The sequence below is a fragment of the Nannobrachium achirus genome, assembly GCF_963921795.1.
Source record: "Nannobrachium achirus genome assembly, chromosome: 8".
NCBI lineage: Eukaryota > Metazoa > Chordata > Actinopteri > Myctophiformes > Myctophidae > Nannobrachium > Nannobrachium achirus.
Genome location: NC_137817.1, coordinates 66879585 through 66904173, shown reverse-complemented (window position 1 = coordinate 66904173; position 24589 = coordinate 66879585). Strand labels below are relative to the sequence as shown.

The following is a 24589-nucleotide window of genomic DNA, read 5'->3' as shown; positions in this document are numbered from 1 at the left end:
AGCTGTGATGACTAAAACTGAGACTAAATATATTGACAATTTTGTCAACAAAATAAAAACTAGACTAAAATGTTAGGGAGGGACTAGTGGAGATTGAGAAGAGAGTAATTTTATGTTTGGTTGCTCTAAGGTGCTGCGCCGCATTGTGAGATTGTAGATCGGCTATTTTCAGCACGCAACCAAGTGTAAAATCAGTTATTATGATGCCATCAAGGCCTGCCAAAGGACACTTTAGTTGACTAAATCAACTGTAGATTTAGTCGCCTAAAATCTTATGATATTTAGTCGACTAAAATTAGACAAATTAGAAAATTGTGTAACACCTCCTACCAGCAGAATGTGTGGAAAATGCCTTTTTTATGTGGTGTATAAAGTAACTAAGCATATTTAAAGGAGCTATAGTCAACTTTTTCTTGAAAAACTGATGCTAAAATAAAAATAATGTTTCGAAAATATTTTATAAAAAAATAAGCTTCATATATGTGTTTCAATTAAAAAATGACCACAAAAAGCAGAAAAATAATGATAAAATAATCATTTTGGCCCTTTGTTTACATTTACGGGCCCTGTAAATGTAAACAAAGGACCAAAATGATTATTTTATCATTATTTTTCCGCTTTTTGTGGTCATTTTTTAATTGAAACACATATATGAAGCTTATTTTTTTTATAAAATATTTTTGAAACATTATTTTTATTTTAGCATCCGTTTTTCAAGAAAAAGTTGACTATAGCTCCTTTAAGTTACTCAAGTACTGTGGAAGTGGAAGAGAAAACAATGGCGCCCTACAACCACCCACCTCCCCCTTTCTCTTCAGCGAATGCTATCTTCATCAGCAGTTTGTCGTAGCTGATGGAGCCCAAGGTGTTGGAAATATTGGGCTCCTTTGGGGGGGAGAGAAAGGGAGAGAGAGAGAGAGAGAATCCATCAAGCCTTTGTTCCTTCTCTACGAACACATTAAAACCTGCTGACATGTTTGCAACGGAGAGCGGCTCGTTAGGAGCGTTAGCTTTGGTGTTGATTCATTACAGCAGCGAACATTCTCATATCAACCGCTCCCAAATCGATGTATACTTGGCCGCAGATCCCCAATCTTAAAAAAATAATTGCCCCTCGATTTTGTAACCCATTTTTCAGCCTGTCAATTATCTAATCTACACTCCCTCTGCCTTTCCTTTTTTACTTTTTTTTTAATCTAATCTTTGCTTCTGGGGGTCCCTGGAACAAAATGTTTTGAGATGGGGGTCGGTGGCCAAAATGTTTGAGAACCACTAATATACCAACATATTCTTTTCAGAAAACAATGCTCATTATGAGCTTTAGCTTCAGTATTCTCAAACAAACTCCTCGAGGGGTCCTCGAGGAGTTAAGAGACTGTAACTTCTGAGAGTGTGCAAATGGAACCTTCCATTTTACACTCTGGAGTTAGATTTTTATTTTTGTAAATAGATTGCAGTCCCAGAGTAGGCTTCTTGAAATACAATTTAGAAAGCTTGAAAACCACTGCATTACAGTGAGCTGCAAATAAAACATGAACTCAATGACTGCCAATATTGTTTTTCGATGTTCCCTGCTATATGCTTTCTGAGAGTTTTTCACTAACCTTTGAAAAACCATAGAATATTCTACGTCGCTCGATTGTGTGTGTATATGTATGTGTTTTCAAAACCCTAACCCTTAAAAATATGTATGAAGTGGTTAAAATGATTGCGATGATATTAACCTATTTTTCTGGGGGACCCCCTGGAACCCCCTTCAAGGACCCCTGGGGGTCACCAGACCCCACTTTGAGAACCACAGTTTAAAGCTATACTGTGTAAGATGCTAAACTAGTGGTCAGTAGCCCTATAGCAAACCGCGGTCGCGTTTGCGTCTTTCGCCCGTTTTTCGTACCTTCACACCCCCGCGTCTGCCTCCACAACGCCGAGAGCTATCTTTAGAGGGGTCCCTGGTTCCTGTGCGTTCAGGCATTCCGGAGAAACGGACTACTTCACCCTGCCTGGTAGGCGAGATTACCTTTTGAGTAAAGAGACACACGGGCGACTACAAATATGGCGACCCCACTTCAAGATGCGCTGTGATTGGCCGGTAGTGTACCATGTGTGCATGATCGGCGATGTGATTGGGCAACGTATACACAACGTATACAGATGATGCAGATTACGTCATCTTGGCGCGAAATCCCGCCCCTGTCACTGCTAAGAAGAAAACATATAAAGAGAAGGCTTCAGAAGCTGAAAATAACGGAGTGGGTGTTCTAAAACTTTAGCGATTTAACAGTTAGGACAATTTTAAGATTTGTTTTATAAAAAAAGTTACATGGTACAACTTTAAGATGAAGTATGATTGTTTTTTGTGAGCGTCCATGGCTCGCAAAACCACCATCAACATGACAGTCTAATAAAAGTCTAATAAAAAGAGGGTCAGGGAGATGCTATTACCCCTGGGTTAAACAGCCAGCCGTGGTACAGCGGTATCTGCAGAAGTTGAAACACCTGGCATTCTGGCTCTGATAATTCTACCCCTGTGAACCACAGGTTGAGGTCCATGCCCCTCTTCAGCAACGTGGGCAGCAACTCTTTCAAGTGCTGAAGGGACAGAGAGGACAATTCAGGACACAAAGAAAGGTGGACTTAGGTCACAGAACATGTAGCTGAGTTTCTCAACAGCATCAAAGCCACACTATGTAACTTTCCTCTTCCACCCTGGATTTGAACCCGGTTTCCTGCACAAGTGCTGATGTTTTCTACCATTGAGCTAATAGAGCCGGCCTGCTCAGGGGATAATTTGAATATTGACCTTAAAGCTGATATAAGCATTTTTTGGGCCAGATCTGGTCAAAATTTTACTGTCACTTTTGTTTTGTTTTTTGTTTTTTTTTAGACAGTTTCAGTGGGTTGGATAGTCATTGCAAAATATCTAGTCTCTATGTTGCCTGCAGGGGTCGCATTTGGCCTCTAAACAACAGCCAATCCAGTGAGATCTATGGTCAGCCCACTAAGGGCCCGCCTCACTCAGTATGGCCGTGCGCTAAAGCCACCAACGAAGAAGAAAACTGCGTCTGCTCAGTGAGGCTCTTTGCACAACGTGCGGTTGTTTTGAAACTTAAAAGCAGTCAAACAGAAGCAGTATGGTGAACAGAATGTCTGATTCGGAGGTAAGCTATCATATATTGACTTTTAGTAAACTATATGTCATAATGAACGTTTTTACTCACAGCTTTATAGCAAGTATAGGCCTACTGGAAGACATGGGTTAGACTACTGGCTATTCATATAGTTTAGCTCTACCTAAACTGCTACTGCTGTGTACATCACAGAGGCATACATCCAAATGAATCTTTCTGTAAACGAACTTATTAGCTGAATATGTTAGCCAAGATTGAGCTTTGAGCTTTATTTTTATTTTATTTTATTTCTAAACAGTGTTCAATAATGGAGGAGGAGGACAGCAATGCTGGCAGTGGAGACGATTACCAGCCCCCAGGTAAATCACTTATTTTGTATGTAACTACTGTATCCCCCCCCCCCCCCCCCCCTTTTTTTTTTAAATGTTCCTGACTATATCTGCTGCATAGAACTGTGTTCTATCCGTCTGTCATTCAATGTTTTATGAGATACTTCAATGGTTTCCTATGGAAATAAGCTTAGTCTTTTCTAGGATCTCCTTTTAGTTGAGCTTGTACCAGTGAACTGTACCGTCATGAAACTGTACCTTTTCCTATGCAAACTTTTAATAAAGTCTTCAATCAATCAAACCAGGTCCTGTCCCTCGCAAAAAGGCTGGAAAAAAAAGCCAACCGGGTGCCAAGAAGATTGCCACTGGCAGTGGTCGGGGTAGAGGAAGGGGTCGGAGAGGGCAGCAGGCAGGACCAGACCGTCTCTGCCAGGAGGACATCCAGAGGATGGAGCAGCTAAGGCAGCAAGCCATTGTGGGCCAAAGGGTAGGCTTAGATTCTATCTATCTATCTATCTATCTATCTATCTATCTATCTATCTATCTATCTATCTATCTATCTATCTATCTATCTATCTATCTAGCTATCTAGCTATCTATCTATCTATCAACAGGGTAGATGGGCTGTTGAAAATATATTATTTCTATGTGGGTCTACAATTGTGTTGTTGAAAATATATTTCTAATGTAAAAGGGAACAAATAACATGGCACCCTGGCTCTTTCAATCTGCTTTCCCAATTAATTATAGGTGAATAATTTGGTCAGATATTTTCACAAATAGTAAAAATAACAGATCCCCAAGCTTGCAGATCTGCTATCTTTGCTACAGGACACTATCAAATGATGAAGTATAAATCAAGTTTGTGTGTAAGGTTGTACATTATAATAACAGTCTGGAAATTAGTATGGAAAAAGTATTACTTTTGGAATTGAATGTGTAAGAGCCCCTAGCTATTTATTGTAAATTCTTTTGCCCATTGCATGCATAAATTAATATTTATACTTTGATGAAGTTACTTTGGTTATAATTGAATTGTCTCTCTATTCATATTGTCTTTGTCTATTTTCAGGCACGAATTGACCGAATGTCACTGGGGGACATCCGGGTCCTTCTTCATAGGGCTCTTGATAAAGAGCCCAGCCTGCTGTTTGACCTGCCTGATCCCAGTGACAGTCTGCCTCCAGATCCTCCTGGCCAAGCTCCACCCAGTTGGTGTGTGTGTCAGCGCTGCAGGGAGATGCCGACCTTGCTGGAGAAGAAGTGCTGCATGCAGCAGCCTGGGTCGTGCGTGTCACTCTTGCCAGATTTTGACCTCCTCTGCATGCAGGCGCCTCATCTGAGACTGGCCAGGAGGATCTGGAACGACGTTCGGGCTGACGTCGACATTCAAGAGCCAGGAGAGGACAACAAGCAGTTCAGATTTGCTGCATACAGGCAGTTTATTGTGTGGCGCTATGGTTTTTTGGGAGCGAACCAACGCATGGTTATTTTTAGTTGTTGTGTGTGGAAGATTCGCGATGCCTGGCCATCGAGTGACGGCCAGTACGTAGGTTTCATACCACGCAGGGTGTAAAAAAAACTAAAAAAACTAAAAAACTAAAATAAAAAAAATGTTATTGAAATGGACATTCTCCCAAGTTTGGGGCATTTTAGGGCAGGGGTCTTCAACGTTTTCAGGTCAAGGACCCCTTAGTTGAGAGAGAGAGAGATGAAGCAGGGACCCCACTACCCTTTCTGAGATTCCATTAGTTTCAGCACAATTATCTGTGTATTTTGGATTCATGTCAATGTGTGTTTTCAGATATTTCACCACTTGAAGTGTGCCAACAGTTAATAAACTTACTTGACCTGTCACTCAGTACTTAGTCTGCTCTTTTCCCCCTCTACACCAAACCTCTTTGTCCAAAAATAGCCAGGTGTTGTGAGCTTGTAGATATGCTATTTTTTGCAACATTTATCAGAATATGAACACTAGCGTTCAAATGGTTAATATAAAAAAGGAAAAAGGTTTCTATCACACAGATTTAGAGGACCCCCTGTTGAAGACCTTGTTTTAGGGGGAAATATGTACTTATCTATGTACCGTAAGGGCAGTCACATCAAAGTATGGTTGCCAGCTGATAAGCAGATTCTGACAATGCATTTCAATGGGAATGGAAAATATTTTTAGGAGAAATCCGCAAATGCCAGATTTCTCAAAACGAATCTGCCCCATTCCCATTGAAATGCATTGACACAATCTGCTTATCAGCTGGCAACCATGTTTTGTTTTGACCATATCCAGACAATCAAAACTTGTATTGGACTAAGGGCATAATTACCTCCCCTTTTCCACTGTAAATATATATTTTTTTTATTTTCCTGTTTTCTTTTGTTGATAGCCTATGCAAAGTACTGTGTTCTAGGCGTCTGACGTTCAATGGTATTGTACTAAGGGCATACTTACCTCCCCTTTTCCACTGTAAATATATTTTTATTTTCCTGTTTTCTTGTTGACAGCCTATGCAAAGTACTGTGTTCTGTTTACTGTGTACTGTTATACACACTGACCCCTGCTGGTCAAAAAAAAACATACAGTTTAAAAAAGAAAATAAACTTGTATTTCACAGCCAATTATACTTGTATTTTTACTGTTGGACACAAGTGCATAACTAATTATAATAGAAATGTCATCTGTCACACTGACTGCATAATTATTCGTATTCTGTATGTAACCCAAAAGTGTAAACAGCCCCATTGAGATCAAAGTACAGTTTCAGTCAATGTTGGACGATTTTTGGGAAGTCTTTGAAACTTTGCATATATAACGAATAAGCAGCAGTAGTCTAAACAATAAATGATACGAGGATGGACTATTAGCAAGTGCAATATGAGACAATTATACAGCATTAGTGCTACAATTTACACCAGCGTGACCGTTCTTTGAATAAAATAAATAGTACCAACATTATATTCTAATGAAGAAATAAACACAGGCGACTATGGCGAGTAGTCATTTTTTATTGTTAGACCTGAGGAACAATAGTGTGTTGCCTGTAGAGTAAAGGCCACAACTAGAACACAAATACATATATAAAACACTATGTACAGAGTAGAGAAACTATAATACAATATGTACACAGAACAGGGGTTCCAAAAACGTTTTTGGCTCAGGGCAGGGTTAGAGACACTGGTCTAAGGTCTAACACCCACCTGATTCCTAGATCAGGGGTCTTCCACGTTTTCAGGCCAAGGACCCCTTAGTTGAGAGATGAAGCAGGGACCCCCACAACCTGTTCATAGATTCCATATACTGTACTGTAGTCCCATTGTTTGACAACACAGTGTATTTTGTGTTCTCAAATATTTAACCACTTGAACAGTCAATACATAACCTGACCTTTCACTTTGTACTTAGTCTGCTCATTTTCCCCTCTAGCCTACACCAAAGCTCTTTGCCAAAAATAGCCGATCTGCTAGCTCACAACGCCTCGCAGATTCTCTGAATATGGACGCTAGGGTTCAAGTGAAATATAAAAAAGGAGAAAAAAAGTTTATATCACACAAAGATTTGGAGGACCCCTTGTAGTAACTCTGATGACCCCCTGTTGAAGACCCCTGTCCTCGATGATGCCCTGTTAGGGCAACCACACTGCACACTGTGAAGCATGACAACAGTGACACATGGTTTGAAGCAAGTTCACTTTGCTGGCAAAGACATTTCGCAGCGAAAACAATAGTGTGTTGCCTGTATAGTAGCGGCCACAACTATAACACAAATACATATACAAAACACTATGTACAGAGTAGAGAAAATATAAAACAATATGTACACTATGTACAGAGTAGAGAAAATATAAAACAATATGTACAGAGTAAAGCAGGGGTTCCAAAACCATTTTTGGCTCGGGGCATCTCTATATTATATTCCTAATTTTCACTCCCAACACCTTATATTTATAGCATATTTTACAACACCTTTCTATGGGGGAAGTGGGTTTTAAAGTGCTCCTTTGGCTCTGAGGCATGAGCTTTGCCCAAGAGGGCGATAGCAGGAGGGTGCAAAAGACCTGTACTTCCAGTTTCTGTGTGACGTAGGTAGATACCTTTTTAGGAGGCGGAAGCATGTTTGGAGTCTATTCATTTACAATGAGAGAGCTAACGTGAACACAGAGCAAAATAATAGTTCAGAAGCTATAGTCACTGAACTAAATATTGGACCAGATCATCACAAGCCACATAATATTAACAAAATTGTCATACTAAAGTGGCTTTTATCAGCGACATAACAACTGAGAAAATCAACTTTATTATTGCTCTTTAGCTGTCCCAGCAACACACTCTTGCGGGATCTACTGTATAGCACCAGTAAACAGGCATTTGTAGGCTTTGTGTACCATGTCGCACTCCAGTGGATCCAATGAGGATGAGCTATCTTCTATCATCTTAAATATCTTTGGCTTTGCGGACTCTGTGAACGGGCGATTCCCACTTCCACGTGCGTGACTGACACAGACGTTGGCAGGACAATCAGAGTCAGGTGGGGGCAGGTCTTGTCGAACGCAGCCTCTAAGAACAGCTGAGCCGTGCAACATCGGAACTAAGCTCTGTTGAATTGAATTGACAGGTCCCTGAAAAGACACGTTGTGATTGGCCAGTGGTCACTTTGACGTCAGCGTGGTTTGGCCTCTTGAGTGACGAGGCCAGGGGTCTCTCTCTGCCTGGAGTCTGTTACTTCTGCATTGTCCCCAAGGTACTGCTGGATGCCAGTCCATGCCCTGTTGAATTAAAATCATAATTAGAATTAGGAACATGAATTTATAATTTTTCATGCATCAGGAGTTAGCTAAAGTAACACACAATAATACAATGTTGCCTTCAAAATCACATTGCAAGTGTAATATAATAAAATGCTCAATCTCCTCTCAATAATTATAAATGGAAAATCACTTTCTATGTGTGTTATAATGCATAGTCCAGAAGGCGTACCAAGTCCTCTGCTGACTTGTGTGTCCAACAACGTCTGTTTGGATGGGGGTACGTCACCGCTAAGAAGGCCGAGCTGGCGGGCGTCATTTGGCCTCATTGTGGATGTCCGTGCCATCCCTCGGTTGGAGGACAGTCTGCTGGTCAGGATAGCAGCTTGTAGCTCAGAGATGTAGCCGTAGTCCTTCAACTCCTTCATGGCGTACAGACTCCACTTCCTGGACTTCTTGTTGTGCAGCCTCCTATAACTGGCAAAAAAAGAAAAAGAATACTTGTAGATAAACATTCGTCAGAACAGTAAACAGAGCCTAGGAAACCTATTGTAGTGGTTCTCAAACTGACTGAGGGCACCCCTGTAAATAACTTTAAACTTTTCCCGTCACATTGTGAGCTTGTAGATCTGCTATTTTGGTGAAGAGAGTTTGGATAGGTGGAGAAATAACTCATCAAGTACAGTGCAACTCAAGTCTGTTTTAATAATCATGGAGGGTCAATATTGATCCATTCTAATTATTTAAGTATTCTGTGGCACCCACTTTGAGAAAACCTGCCCTAGAGAATAAGTGCTTTCAACATACTATGGTGATCCATCCGCCTTCAACTTGTATGGCCTGTGGACATGGTAGTTGTAGTCCAAAGCTGCCAGTAGGTTTCTAGCTTCGTACACAGGAGGGCTGAAGCAGAATCTTTTTGCACAATACATTAAAAGATGATTGTGGAAACTCTCCAAATCGGCGGTAGACCTGAGAGTCCAGGAGAAACAACACACTGTTTAACCTTCTATTTTCTTTCACTACTCAAGGCACAGCAGTACAACATTTCAGTCAAATATGTATTGCATAAGGGAGATTGTAAGTTGAATATAAGTCTATGTTGACGTTTTACCTGAAAGTCAGGTACTTGTGAACATCCTTCAGAAACCGGTTGTTCAGGACGATCTCTCTGAGTCTGTTATGGGCCACGCTGTTCGGTGAGATCTTCTCCTTGTCACTTTCCACGTAGTCGGGGATGTGGTGACAGGCTCCCAAGAACCACTCATGTACCCCACAGACATGGTGCAGAAGTCCGTTCCACATGTCCTGGAAAATAGCAAGGCATCATTACTTGAGTTATACATGTAAAAGCACACATGAAGGTTACTGCTACCGTCTTCTCAAGCCAACATTGATGTAAATTAAAACATTCCGAGGCCAAGATTTTCCTAGAACTTACAAAGAACTCATTATAGGTTGACGCAGTTTTACAGCAAAACCAGAAGTGGTTACAGATGTCCTTCTGCCACTGAAGGAGAATGGAGCATCCCTTCTCCAGACCTGCCTGCACACAGAAAAAATAAATCAATAATGGTTGTTTTTCAAGGTATTCCTAGACTAGGGAAATAAATGTGTGTTCTCTCTCTCTCTCACTCACTCACTCACTCACTCACGCACGCACGCACGCACGCACGCAATATTTAATAAACATACTGCGTGTATCTTCTTTCCAAGATTTTTGGACCCATGCCACATGTCCAATGTATGGAGAACGCCAAGGTCTCTGTACAGCCCCTTGTCTGGGTCTGTTTGTATGGAAGACAAAAACAAGCCTATGTCAAACTTATATATTTCATAATAAATAAAAAATAATTCCCCAATTAAATTAATTACTGTAATCAGAGTAGTACAGTACATAAATGAACCAATCTCTCACACAGTAATGAAATCCAAACGATCACTTACTGAAGAGGGCAGAGATTTGTGAGTGAGCATCTGTGCACACTTCCACGAGATTCATCTCTTGTCGGATCATGTCAAAAGTCCGGACGAATCCTTCCTTTTCCATGATCACAGAGTTCCTCTTCGTCTCCCGCTTGTCCACAACAACCACAGAGATGATCTCTTTGGTGTCATTCTCCATCGCTGTGTAGGTGCAATACTGGGCGCAGAATCCCGGGCTGTCCATCCGACCATCTCCTTTGAATAGTAATGTGAAGATACATTTACAAAAAAAAGGAACTACAGAATTCTGAAGCACTCCTAACAAATACATTTGGTTACCAATATGTGTGTGTATGTGTGTGTGTGTGTGTGTGTGTGCGCACGCACGCATCTCACCCAGGGCCACAACACGGTCTTTTAAGCTCATTCGGGCAACAATCTCCCCTCTCTTCTTACTCCAGAAGTCCTTAATTGTGTCAACACAATATTGGTTCTGGATTTGGAAGAAGGTGGAGCTGTTGACCATCTGCATGTTCATGAATTTGAACAGCAGAGCCACCTGAATTGATGGATTGAAGTATTTAGAAGATGTTTTGCATAAGAAAAGGTACAGTTTAATGACTGTACAGTTCATCGATACAACTAAAAGGAAACTCAGGTATTTGAACTGCGATCCTTCTCTTTAACCCATAACACTGATTGACAGACGGATAGAACACAGTACTATGTAGTAGATATTTATCAGAAAGGCACGTTATATTTAAAAAGAATATATATATATTTACAATAGGAGGGTCAGGGCGAGGGTATGGTTAGGCTAGGTTTGTTGTAACCAGTTTCCAATTGTGCATATCCTTACATGGGAATCTTAGTGGTGTAGTGTATCTACTATCTTGTACACCAGGCCCATTGCAATATGCTGTACTCTGTCAGCTATTCTGAGCCACCCCACACTTGACTGGTGACAAGCACACCAGTCAAGCAGTCCGAAAAGGAGGAAGAGGAGTCTTGGTGTACCTTTGTGTAGTTGTTGCCAGAGAGAAGGATGTTGGACGACAGGAGGAAATCACCAGCGTTCATTCCAAACTTCACCTTGGGCTGAGAACACCATTTCCAGACAGTATGACCAGATGGACATGTCTGAGAAATAAGCATGGAATAGAAAGCAGAATAGTTGTCATTGACATTTTTGAGTGACCCAGATTTGCTGTGCTCTACACAGAAAAAGGCATTTCATGATTATATTTAGAAATACGTACCCATTCAATGATGGCTGCTGTACCTCTGGATTTCACACTGACTCCAAATGGTCTAAGTGCCCCACACACTATAGACGTCTCAGGGTCCTTTACTGTGCACATGGGAACAGGTAGCAGGACATGTTGTGCCAGTTGTTTGAGACAGTCATGGTAGGCTATTGATGCTGGATGGCCAATTATGTCTTCTGGCTTTGAGACAGAAATCTTGTCTGGGAGGTTCTCTTCTTCTCCTGGCACAGGCTCTGTCTCTTCTTCACCAGGCACATCATGGACAGTCTCCTCCATGGTGATGGGATCGAACTCCATAATGTCGACACCTGACTTCAGAGCACCTCCAGTCCTTTAGGAAAGAAATCAGCAATGACAAAACAAACAATAAAAACCAAAAATGTAAGAACAGCTGTAAGTGAGTGTCACCTCACTGAGAACAGTTATGGGACAGCATAGGAACCTACCGAACACGAAGGGGAGCGACATAATCCTCATCGTCGCTATCATCTGGCTCAGAGGACACATCGTCCTCCTCGTCAGATGATGCTGATGCAGACTCTGCCTCACTCTCTACTGGCTCTGGCTCCAGTATACACCAAGACTCGTCGTTTTCTTCTTCCTCCTCCTCCTCCCCCCAGTCAATGCTATATGGAAGGAAATGTTCAAATATTACTCAGACAACAGAATACTCAGAATGAACAATTTGACAAGCTACAAATCAAGACAAAATATAAATGTATGCAATGCATTGCAGCTTACGTTGCATTTTTTATGTCATTGGTGTCTTCCACATCAATGGGGCCAACGCAAAAATCCAATGACTTCCTACAACAAGAAAATAAAAATGACAACGTCTTAAAGAACTATGTAGATGCTGGCAATATAAAATGTATTTCTTTTTTCCTATTGAATGAATTAAGAATATTAGGTAATGTGCATATAGAATTATGCACCATTTTTAACAATAGCAACAGTGTCTCAAACAAAAGTGCAAAGGAGTAGAGAATATATACAGCATATAGAATGAGTCATTGTCACTGCATAGACACAACAGGTAACACCTGTCCTCATCTGTTTCAGAACAGCTGGGAAAATACATTTTCTAAGCCTCAAGCCCTTGGCTATGATGATGATGATACTACTATTAATAAAAATAATCTTTTTGGCCCTGCTCAATGGCTCTACCTTGCAGCCGGGGTCACAGGCGTCTCCACACTGCTACAGCCCGGGACCTGAACACCAGCCTCTGGCAGAAAGTCATCAACTCTGTAATGAAGGCAACACGTTTTTTAGAAAATGATCTGAAGCCATTGTTATAGGAGGAAACTGTGTTCTCTAAGGGCAAAACATAGCGAGGCTGCAACTATACTTCTGGGCACTAATTATATCAACATGCATTTTTTTATATTTTGAATACATCAATAATGTGTGAAATAACAGATAACAAGATTGTAGGTTTAGTGGTTTGTGAGCTTGAATGAAACATGACATTCTTTAATGTAAGTTAGTGAAGCCAGTTGAATACATAACAGGCCAACATGGCTTGCATCTATGGCAGCAATAACAGCAATTATAGTAATTCATGTACACTCACCTGTCAGCCAGAGACCCGGCATAGATGCTGGAAACTGGGGGGGCGGGGGGTGTAGGAAGACACTTTTTGGGCGTTGATGTTGACTCCTCCTCATTCATGTAACTACAATAACACAAATATATAGCAACATTATTTGTGGGCCATGTCCCTGCATGCTAAATGACTAAGCAGTGGGTCAGGACCCATTGGGTCACAGACCAATTTTCATGTAGACTCCAGTAAAAAAATCTTTACCGACAAAGAATAAAAAGATGTAAAACCTTTTTGAAATATTTTATCTTTAGAAATGTGATTTTCTTTTAATAATGGTCTACATATAAATAAATAAAAACAATAACAACAAGCAAACACATCTAAGAAATGCCATGAATAAAATATAATGATAAAGTAGTAGTGAAAATAGCTGATCTACAAGCTCTCAACGCGGAGCAAAGCAAGGCGTAGATCTGCTGTTTTCACTAGTTTGGGTGACCGGACCCCCATTCAATGGTTATTCTCTCTCTGGGACCCTTATTCATATTGTAATCCATGATTACAATATAAATTATAAACTCTTATGAAATTATGAACTACATATGAACTCTGAGAGTGTAAAAATGTAACCAAATGGACCCTTACAGCTCTGTGACTCTGAGAGTGTACAAATGTAACCAAATGAACCCTTACAGCTCTGTGACTCTGAGAGTGTACAAATGTCACCAAATGAACCCTTACAGCTCTGTGACTCTGAGAGTGTACAAATGTAACCAAATGAACCCTTACAGCTCTGTGACTCTGAGAGTGTACAAATGTAACCAAATGGACCCTAACAGCTCTGTAACTCTGAGAGTGTACAAATGTAACCAAATGGACCCTTACAGCTCTGTGACTCTGAGAGTGTACAAATGTAACCAAATGGACCCTTACAGCTCTGTGACTGAGAGTGTACAAATGTAACCAAATGGACCCTTACAGCTCTGTAACTCTGATAGTGTACAGATGGAACCAAATGGACCCTTACAGCTATGTAACTCTGAGAGTGTACAGATGGAACCAAATGGACCCTTACAGCTCTAACTCTGAGAGTGTACAGATGGAACCAAATGGACCCTTACATGTCTGTAACTCTGACAAGTGTACAAATGGAACCAAATGGACCCTAAGGTCCATTTGGTTCCATTTGTACCGAGTCAAGACAGACGCACCACGAAGCTAACATTAGCATAGTAAGCTAATAAACAAAATAACAGGTCATGGTGGTGCTATAACTTATAAACCTTTTCAAAAAAAGGGCGTCGCGCAGCTAGGAATGTATTTACCAACGTTTCAACACACGTGAAAAATCCCCGTGGATATCCGACGAATAGTGGAGTAACTATACACATACTGAAATAGACCAAGAAGTTATTACCTGTCCAGAAGAAACACGGCAAGATCTGCGTCGGATCTGAGACCCTTTGCTTCTTTTAGATCCCTCCATCGACGATAAACAGGCCCAATATATATCCGTGTTTTATCAAGAGCACGTTTGTTCAGTTTGGCAGCAACTTTGTCCGACTCCGACTGTGGCTTCTTTTCTCTCTTCTTTCTCTCTTTCTTCTTTGCAGAGTAAGCCGTTGTGGGCAGTGGTGGGATAGGAAGCTTTTTCTCCCAGTCAGCCATGAGTAAAAAAGTATGAGTTTTACTCTCATGTACCTGTACAAAAGACGTAACGATAAAGTAGAACCTTGTTGTTTGTTTTTCCCTCCAGAAGAGCAGAGCAACACAACTGAGCAGTGAGCTGTGGCGCGCATGCGTACTGCATACTGTATGTTCTTCTTCAGTTGGCTTTCAAACCGGAGGTTTTCAAACCTCATTGGAGAATGAAACGTCGGCAGGTGGGACTAAAATGATTGACAAGTGGCGTAGCCAATAAAAATAGTTTATCCGTTGTTAGGACAGTTTTAGAAATCGCCGAATTTGATATTTGACCAATAGCGTGGCGGCTGGTGACTGAGTGTGCTGACATCGCTCTGTTTTGGGGGCAGACTGCTGCCGCTAGAGTTGTCATAGAGACTAGATTTTTTTAACCCATTGCTAACCCATTGCTATCCGTCTGAATCTAAAAAAATAAATAAAAAAAAGTGACAGTAAAATTCTGACTGCTGGGCCAAGAATTACTTATATCAACTTTAACATTCATGGGGGGCCCGCAGTGAATCCTTGTACCCAGGGCCCAGAATTTGGTGTGACGCCCCTGTATCGGGGACAGGAGGGTGGGAAAAAAAGGGCCATTGGCAAAGCGGAGGTCCTTGGCCAGTTCATTTTCCCAGCTGTGTGTAACCCCCCAGAAGGACCCCTAGGGGGGACGGAGGCTAGACGGACCCCTAGGGGGGACGGAGGCTAGAAGGACCCCTAGGGGGGATGGAGGCTAGAAGGACCCCTAGGGGGGATGGAGGCTAGAAGGCTAGAAGGACCCCTAGGGGGGACGGAGGCTAGAAGGACCCCTAGGGGGGACGGAGGCTAGTCGGGCAGCCTTGATTCATTCAAATTGAATCTGAAAGTAAAAGTGGTTCCAGGACAACAGACACTTACTCATACATCATTTATAGCCTGATTTATAGCCTGGCTTTCTCAGGATGGTTAAGGAGTAGTTCACCACTTTTCAACCTGTCTTCATTATAATAGGTCCTCACTAATGTTCATGATAAAATAGCACAATTTCTTTCTATTCAGTCTGGGTCTCATAGGAGAGCTGTCAAATCCTACTACCGATGACATCATCGTTTGACAAAAATAATAATAATAATAATATTTTTGAAAATATTATTAGAGAACAATGGCTTCCACTTTAACATTGCAACTTTTTCAGGAATAGAAAGCCTGCAGTTTCTATTAGCTTGCATTTCCCATTGATGATGTCACCGGTAGAAGGATTTGACCCACCCACAGCCCTCCTATGAGACCCAAACTGAGTAGAAAAAAATTGTGATATTTTATCATGAACATTAGTGAGGACCTATTATATGAAGATAGGTTGAAAAGTGGTGGAGTGCCCCTTTAGTTAACCACTGAAACCCTATATATTTAGTTGACCAGGGTCACTCAGGGGTCTTTTCCCCTCTATACTAAATCTCTTTGCTGAAAATAGCCGATCTACAAGATCAGAACATTTGGAATTGCCACACATTGTGACATGATGAGACTGGTAGATCTGCTGTTTTCACCTATTATCACATGTCCAGAAAAGAGACAGTAGGGTTCTATGTGGTGTAGGGCATTCACAAAGTGATTTTTAGTATTCGAATTATTCAACCTCAAAGTATTCGAATAGCAGCAAGAGGTGAACATTGAGAAAATAGCCGATCTACATGCTCACAACGCCTCGCAACGTTGTGAGCATGTAGATCACTATATTTATCTGCGGAACCGAGTCACATTAAATGTAACACCTACAATTCCAAGTCCTTGTCAGGGTGGGGGTCCCCAGTTCAAATATGTTTATTTTGGGGGTCACGGCCTAAAAAGGTTTGAGAAGCCCTGGTATAGAGCATTAACAAATTCATCCACCAGGGGCATTGACAACTCATTCTTATGACTTCCTATCTAGCCAAGCTTTATAAACTATATTTTTATTAAAGAGAAAACAATTTAAAAAAAATAAATAAGCGAATATTCGACTTCAGTGAACAACGTCGAATAGTGACTTTGATATTCGAATATTTGAAAATTTGGTGAATGCCCTACTATGGTTGAATCATATGGTATTGTTGTCTCCGCCAGGCAGAGTGTTTGGCACCCTGTCCGTCTGTCTGTGTGTCCGTCGGTCACTCCTTCCGTCCTTCCGTCTGTCAACAGCTAATCTCTGGCACCGTTGGCTTGATGGCACACAGTCACACACACTCCCTGGGTGGCAGGGAAGAACCCTTGCCCCACATGTTTCACATGGGCCTGTTATAGCGCCACCAGGATGCAGATTTGGGTACTCCTACAGATTTATCTTTTCTCTGAAATATAAAGAATAAATGTATCCCCATTGATTCCAGATGGGGACCGGGTCCCCATCCGCAATCAATGGGGTAAATGTATTATAATCAAATTTGTGTCTTAGGCGACAAATACAAACAAAAATTATTTTGAACTCAAGTCTCCATGGTGTGAGTAATTGATGTCACAAACTCCTCCAATCTCCTCCAACAGACATAAGTGGCCATAAAGCTACTTTTTGCGCATTAACGGCTTGTTCGCAAAATATTTTTATGGAAACACTTCAAAATGCGAATAAACTTTCATTATCCGCAAAAAAAGATATCCGCTTGGAGGAGGAGGATTTTGAGTCTTTATCGAATAAACTAAATGCGCTTAAGTGAATGGAAACGGGTCAGACAATAAATGCGAATAAAATATGACGTTCTGGTCCATATCGTCCTCCTATAACACTTTCCCCCGCCGCTTAATTAACGTGCATTGTATAGCGTTAGCCTACAAAACAAACCGGTTGTTATACACGGAGTGACCCTTCGTCATCACACCGTGTTGCACGTGTCAAAAGTGGCCGTACAAGCTCACAGCAGCTCGCATCTGCGGCGCTGCAGGATGCAGTCTGCCCGGAGGACTCAACCAGGCGGCGGGGCGGCCGCCTCGGCTCGGGGACACCCCTCGGCCGGGGTCGCTTGCTCTGTGCTCCCGCCGGCCGCACTTTCTCCGCGGCGGTGCGTCGCGACTGGCTCTGGGTCGGGAATCGGGATGCGTGTGCAGCGAGTCACAGCAGTGCCCTCACGTCTCTCTGTCTGAAAAATTCAGCCCCATCCCAGCTCTGTGCACTGTGTGCAAGCCCGCGGGAAGTATTTACAGCACGTCGGTTAGACGGACCCAGGCAGGATCTCCCAAGAATCGCATTTCACCTGTTTAATGGAAACGGGCTAAATTCACTTTGTCTTAAAGCGCATTTCTGATAACTCGCTTCCCTAATGCGCTTAAGTTTATGGAAACGCCACTATAGACACCATAGACACCGTGAAAACTATAAAGAAAATAAACATACAATACAATTTTTGAGTCCACAATTTTGTCAGTGAAGCAGTCTTCTTATCAGTCCACACAGGTGCATTAATTATCCACATGCAGTCTCTCAACAAAGTTAATATTTTACAATAATACAGAAATCACTCACATATCAATGCAAGACACAATAAAAAGCATTTACCGTGTGCGCCTTTGAACCATGTGCAGAATCTCTCTCTCTCTTTCTCTGTTTCTCTCTGGAGTTTTCTGCGTGGCTTCTCTCTGCAACTCTGCTTTGATCTGATCTGACTGGCTTCACTCTGACCAGGTGTAACTCCTTGCTCTAATTACCTTACTCTCTAGATCACAGGCGCATCAGTTTTTACCTTAGATCCATGAAATATATAAACCCTTTAACATATTTATTCATCATTTTAATACCAATTATTTATCATGAAATTACCTTTTTAATCCCAGTGTGCACATGAATTATAAACCAAACCAAAACACATATTTATATTAATTAAATCACTGTCTCGACCTCTGGAACAGTTACAACAGTACTATGCAGTAGATATAGTCGGTAAAAAAAGAGAACAAAAAAACAGTAAGTCTATACAAACAGTAAGTATGTACAAAGAAGGGGCAGGGGAGGGTAGGGTTGGGCTAGGTTATTTTTATTTTTTATTTTTTTTACCAGTTGAGAACGGCTGCTGCCTGTAAGTGGTTTTTCAGGGCGATTTTAAAGGATGCTAGTGATCCACACTCCTTTAAGACCTTTGGTAGGGCATTCCATTCCATTCTATGTGGGCGGCATAGCTCAGGGGTAGAGAAACCGTCATTAGAGCACGAAGGGTTCCCGAAGGGTTCCCAGTTCGAATCCGGGCTCCCCCTGAGTTAATGTCGAAGGGTCCTTGGGCAAGACTCTGAACCCCTTGTTGCTCCCGGTGAGCAGGTTGGTGCCTTGCATGGTTTCCTCCGTCACCGGTGTATGAATGTGTGTGTGAATGGGTGAATGTAATGCACAATCTCTGTAAAGTGCTTTGGATAAAAGCACTATATAAATGCACCAATCACCTGTTCACCCCCAAAATGAGTTTTTATCTATTCATTACTCATCCCATGGAGACAATCATTTGATTGCAATAAATTTACCCCCTTTCATCCGGAATCAATGGTGGTCTTAGGAATGCGACAATTTGACAAATACAAAAACTATTATTGAACTCAAGTCTCCATAGGGTGCGTAATCAATAGAAAGTCATTTTGGGGATGAACTACTCCTTTAAAGTGATCCCTGAATAGTAGACCATGTAGGCCTTAATATGTTATAATAACCCTATTTAACCAAAATATACCTTTTAATACACTCAGAATGTCTTCCTTTGAGAGAAATAAGTTGTATGTTCAACCCCTGGGGGGAGCCATTGTACTGTGTGATGACGTCTACAAATGCATTTTGGCTGGACGGCCCATAGGGTTAATATGGAACGTCAAATCAACGTTCTCTTTACAATATTTAAAACGTTGTCTTGATGCTCAGATTAACTGTATTTAGTAGTTTGGTGCTTTTCTGTTCATATCAAGTAGGGTGTTTTGACGTGCTTGTAAAGTGCTTAATTCAACATCTTAAAGTGTTTACACCGCCATTTTAAATGGGCCGTTCAGCCAAAATGCATTGGTAGACGTCATCACACACTGCAATGGCTCCCCCCAGGGGTTGAACATACAACTTATTTATCTCAAAGGAAGACATTTCTGAGTGTATTAAAAGGTATATTTTGGTTAAATAGGGTTATTATAACATATTAAGGCCTACATGGCCTACTATTCAGGGATCACTTTAAAGATGGGGTGCCATGATTTTCCCCCTCTATAAAACATGATTATCTACTATTATGATTATACTAGGAGGAAGAACTTTTCCAAAAAAGTGTACAGAAAGAGTTAAAATGATGTTTTTATTTGGCCACACCCACCAGTTCATTGGTATGCATGGTTGACATGGTGGGTGGTGACCCAGCTGAAGTTAGCCACACCCACATGTGTCGGGTGAATGGTAATTAGGGGAGGGGTTGATTCTATGATGTAACTAGAAATACTGTTCCTTCGAAACAGTGTGGGCTCGGTTCCAACCCAACAAATAGGATACTTTAAGGTACTGTAAGGTACAGTACCTTACAGTATTGTACTGTACCTTACTATACTGTACTGCACCTTACTGTACTGTACTGTACTGTACTGTACTGTAACTTACTGTACTTTACTGTACTCTACTGTACTGTACTTTACTGTATTCTACTGTAACTTACTGTACTTTACTGTACTCTACTGTACCTTACTGTACTGTACTCTACTGTACCTTACTGTACTGTACTGTACCTTACTGTACTATACTATACTGTACTCTACTGTACCGTACTGTACCTTACTGTACTGTACTCTACTGTACCTTACTATACTGTACTTTACTGTACTCTACTGTACTTTACTGTACTCCACTGTACCTTACTGTACTTTATTCTACTTTACTGTACTTTATTGTACTTTACTGTACTCTACTGTACCTTACTGTACTGTATTGTACTTTACTGTACCTTACTGTACTGTACTCTACTGTACCTTTCTGTACTGTACCTTTCTGTACCTTACTGTACTTTACTGTACTCTACTGAACCTTACTGTACTTTTACTGTACTCTACTGAACCTTACTGTACTGTACATATTATATGTGTTCTAGATCTACATTTTTGATTCTGTGTTTGGGAACCAGCAACTGTCAAATGGACTCCAACTGTAGTGGAGTATATTGAGTGCATATACTGTAGGCTAACAATCCCAGATCACATATGTCCTCCACTATGTCTATAACCAAGGCGTTCTTCTATGTGGCCACTCCAGACTGAGGAGTGGAGCATGGCTTTTATTGTGTTTGTGGATCTGACTTGGAAATGCATTGGTTTTGATATCTCCCTGACAACCAACAACAACCACTAATATGGCTGACTGTCCCTGCGGGCTCTAGGATATATGGCTATGGGATTTACATCCCATCGCCCGGACTTGATTCTTGATCACAGCTGTGTAATCAGTAGAGTGGAGAGGGACATTTATTTATAGTTTTAACTATAACTATAGTTTTATACATCACACAGCTTAGACATTTGGATCAAATCAGAGAGCAGACCTGTGTGAACGCAATGATATAGATAGCATATCTGAAGTGTGAACACTGCAGCCACAGCGCCTTAACATAAACATGGGTCTATTATCCTTCTCTCCACTCTGGGGACCCATTGGAAATGCATTGGGTGCTTAAAGTTAAACATTTTTATTTTTTTATAATTAAACTACAAAACATTTCAAAAAGAAAAATACACGCACACTTGTCCTCAGTAAGCTGAACACATAAAAATTTGAATGGTGTTGAAAGGTGTAAGCGTTTAGGAGATGAAGCGCGCCAAAGTTTTAGGATACTGACTAGTATAGAAATAAATAATGAAGATAACATACGTGTGCTCGCCTTTAGGCGAGCCCACAATAAGTATGGGTGTTTTTGGAACGGCACGTCTGACCCAGCAGGTGGCATCCTCCAGCTAAAAACGGAATACATAATTGCTCATAACAACCACACCAGGGGGTCTGATGAAGTACTGTCAACCTCCTAGACACCAGAAACCAGAAAAAGTACAAAACTATGGCACCGCCTCTTTAAGAGTGTCTAATGCCTAAATTGTAAATTGTACATCCTAATTGGCTAACATTGGCTTCCAAAGTGTGCAGGATACAGTATGTCCGTTTTGAACAAAATGACACAAATCAGGAATGAAGCTTGCACATTTCCGTGCACGCACATTCCCACTGGGTCGAGGAACAAATGACACCCTTTTGTTACGACACCAACAGCAACTTTAGCAAAACACATTTTTGGAACAAAATGCCTCAAATCATAAATGTAGCGTCAGATTGCCGTGAAAGGCCGAAGAGGACATGGCACCCTTTTCACATTGGCCTACTATAGCGCCACCAGGAGGCCACAATAACTAGGGATGGGTATCGTTCACCTTTGATACCCTTTTCGATACCATTTCGATACTTTTTATTTAAGTTTAACTGCTCTACCGCTGAGGTGATGTTGATGATCACACAGTGTGGCGGAGCGGAGAGTATAGATGTTGGATAAACATCATAATAATAAACATTATAGGCTAGTGTTGTCTATTTTCCACAGTAACCAGTGTAGCCTACTAAAGCAGTCATTAAACTCTCAGTAGCCCAACTGTTACAGATGCGACCGGCCAGGGCATGCGTTCCAGAGTATCGAAACGAGGTATCGTTCGTTTTTACGTGAACCGATACCGATAGTATCGACGTCATGCAATCGATACCATTAAAAGTATCGCAGACGATACCCATCCCTAACAATAACCTACCTGACCTGGCGGAGACCTGTAATCGGAAGAGCACTGCTTCTAGTTTATTGTTTGTTTGTTTGTTTGTTTATTTATTAGGATCTCCATTGTCTGTGCCCTAAAGCAAGACACCTTCCTGGGGTCCACATGTCAACTGAAGTGACAAACTCGTTACTGCCTATAACATTATTGTTTTACTGTATAGTAAGTTTTGTTTAAGAGGATTTTATTTTAAAGGACAACTTTGTTTTTTTGCAACAAGAGTTCATATTTTAGATTGTAATTAGAAAAATAAAAGATGAGTGTTAAAATGTTTTCATTTTCTGCTTTTTGTTGTTTTAGCGATTTTAGTATTTTGATTTCAGTGGGTGGGGGCATGCGTACAAGTGGCTAAATATGTGTTTTTTTAGACACAATAAGCAGGCAATTTCTTTGTTACTTTTTACACCAGACCCCATAAGTCACATCTGCCCATGTAAGATTGCAGTGCATCTTGGGAATGGGCTTATTGTGTCAAAAAATACATATTTAGCCACTTGCATGCATGCAAATCAAAATCATAAAAAACACTAAAACATTTTAACACTCATCTACTATCTAAAATATGATCCCTTGTTGAAAAAAAAAACCTAAGTTGTCCTTTAAAAAGAAAAGAAGAAAATAAAATAAATGTTCTTATGTGAAGCTATACAATAGTAGAGCTAGTTAATTCTTTCATAGTACTGGCACACTGGTTAAAACCTACAGTATAGCTACAGGAGAAAGAACTTCACCGCAAATTAATATGATGAATAGGAGTTAAATAGGAGCATTTGTGTATATTGTATCATTAAAATGGGATTATGTTTAATAGACCATGGACAATAGCTTCGTAACACTCAACAATCGTTACGCTTCATAGGAAAGAAGTGGTGACCAGGGACGTGCTGGCCATTGGGAAAAGCGGGACAACTCCCAAACGGCCGGTTCATTCCCGGCCGGTCCAGGAAAAATTTAAATAAAATGTCAGCCTTCGTTCCATTTTGGGGGCTGGGCGGCCAACAAAGTAAATCGTCGCTGTCGGGCAGAAACCTTGTATCTCCAAGTTTCAAATCTGTACATTTTTTCGCAAAGCAAAGCCCTGCTTCATCATGTAGTGAAAACAGCAGATCTACAAGCACACAACGCCTCGCGGTGCGAGGCGTTGTAGATCGGCTGTTTTCACTAGTTTAAATCATTTTTAAAATGATAAATACAAAACAAAAGGGTTTGGACGTACAAGGTTTCCACCCGACAACCGAAATATAACTCATGTAATTGGCCCACTGGCTTTGTCACTTGTCATGATCTGAAATGGCAAATCTTTGAGTAGCAGCAGCGCTATAGAGAGAGATCTCTCTCTATAGCGCGCAATGAGGGCCTCTCCAACTCTTTTTCCCGGGCTGAATCAGGGGCCCAGCACGTCCCTGGTGGTGACTATTGTACAGAGATCTTCTTTTTCCAGCCCACAGTACAGAGCCAGAGATGTGACCTTGCCTCGGCTTCAGCAAGTATTGTGACACTAGAATGGAGAAGGAGATGACGTGAGAGAGATTTCTCTTCTGCACTTCTGTGTAGCAGAGGCAACCTTTACATCACAGGCAAGAAAGTGAAGGTTAAGAAGGCTCTGCAACTGTAATGTAGGGGTTTTCAAAGTGGGTGACGGGGCACCCTGGGGTGCCGTGACGGCAGTCCAGGGGTGCCGCGAGATCATTTGATAACATTTGGAATTTTCACTTAAAAAAATATTTAGTATCATTTTAAACTTGAAGCACAAAGTTATTTTCAGTCAGTTCTAACCAAAATGGCTGTTAGCTCAAGGTTTTCCTCGCAACATAATCACTAAAATATCGCCACTGTCGGGCAGAAACCTCGTATCTCCAAGTTTCAAATGTGTACGTCTTTTGGTAAAGCAAAGCCCTGCTTCATCATACAAGACTGTCACACAAAACTAGTGAAAACAGCCGATCTACAACAACGCCTCGCGATGTGCTTGTAGATCTGCTGTTTTCACTAGTTTAGATCATTATATAGATGATAAATACAAAACGAACGGTTTTGGACATACAAGATTTCCACACGACAACGACGATGTGCTATTAGATATAAGGTGCTGGGAGTGAAAATTATAATGTAGGGGTGCCTCGGATTAAAACAATATTCATGGGGTGCCCTGAGACAAAACGGTTTGGGAACCCCCGCTGTAATGTATTGCAGTTTTGATTCCAAC

General features: G+C 41.2%; 1 protein-coding gene across 1 annotated transcript; it reads left to right on the top strand.

Moving 5' to 3' along the window:
- The first annotated feature begins 616 nt into the window (after positions 1-616).
- Positions 617-6009, top strand: LOC308290502 (uncharacterized protein). Its single transcript, XM_080732361.1, has 3 exons — positions 617-3487; positions 3763-3944; positions 4530-6009. The coding sequence occupies exons 1-3, from the start codon at positions 3436-3438 to the stop codon at positions 5031-5033; spliced, it is 738 nt and encodes a 245-aa protein (XP_080588487.1). The 5' UTR covers positions 617-3435; the 3' UTR covers positions 5034-6009.
- The last annotated feature ends 18580 nt before the right edge of the window (positions 6010-24589 follow it).

Bases quoted from the DNA above. Each gene is read 5' to 3' on its own strand.
- LOC308290502 (XM_080732361.1), top strand. From the start codon at position 3,436: ATGGAGGAGGAGGACAGCAATGCTGGCAGTGGAGACGATTACCAGCCC. The intron at 3,488-3,762 runs GTAAATCACTTA...CAATCAAACCAG, and splicing joins AGACGATTACCAGCCCCCAG to GTCCTGTCCCTCGCAAAAAG. The intron at 3,945-4,529 runs GTAGGCTTAGAT...GTCTATTTTCAG, and splicing joins AAGCCATTGTGGGCCAAAGG to GCACGAATTGACCGAATGTC.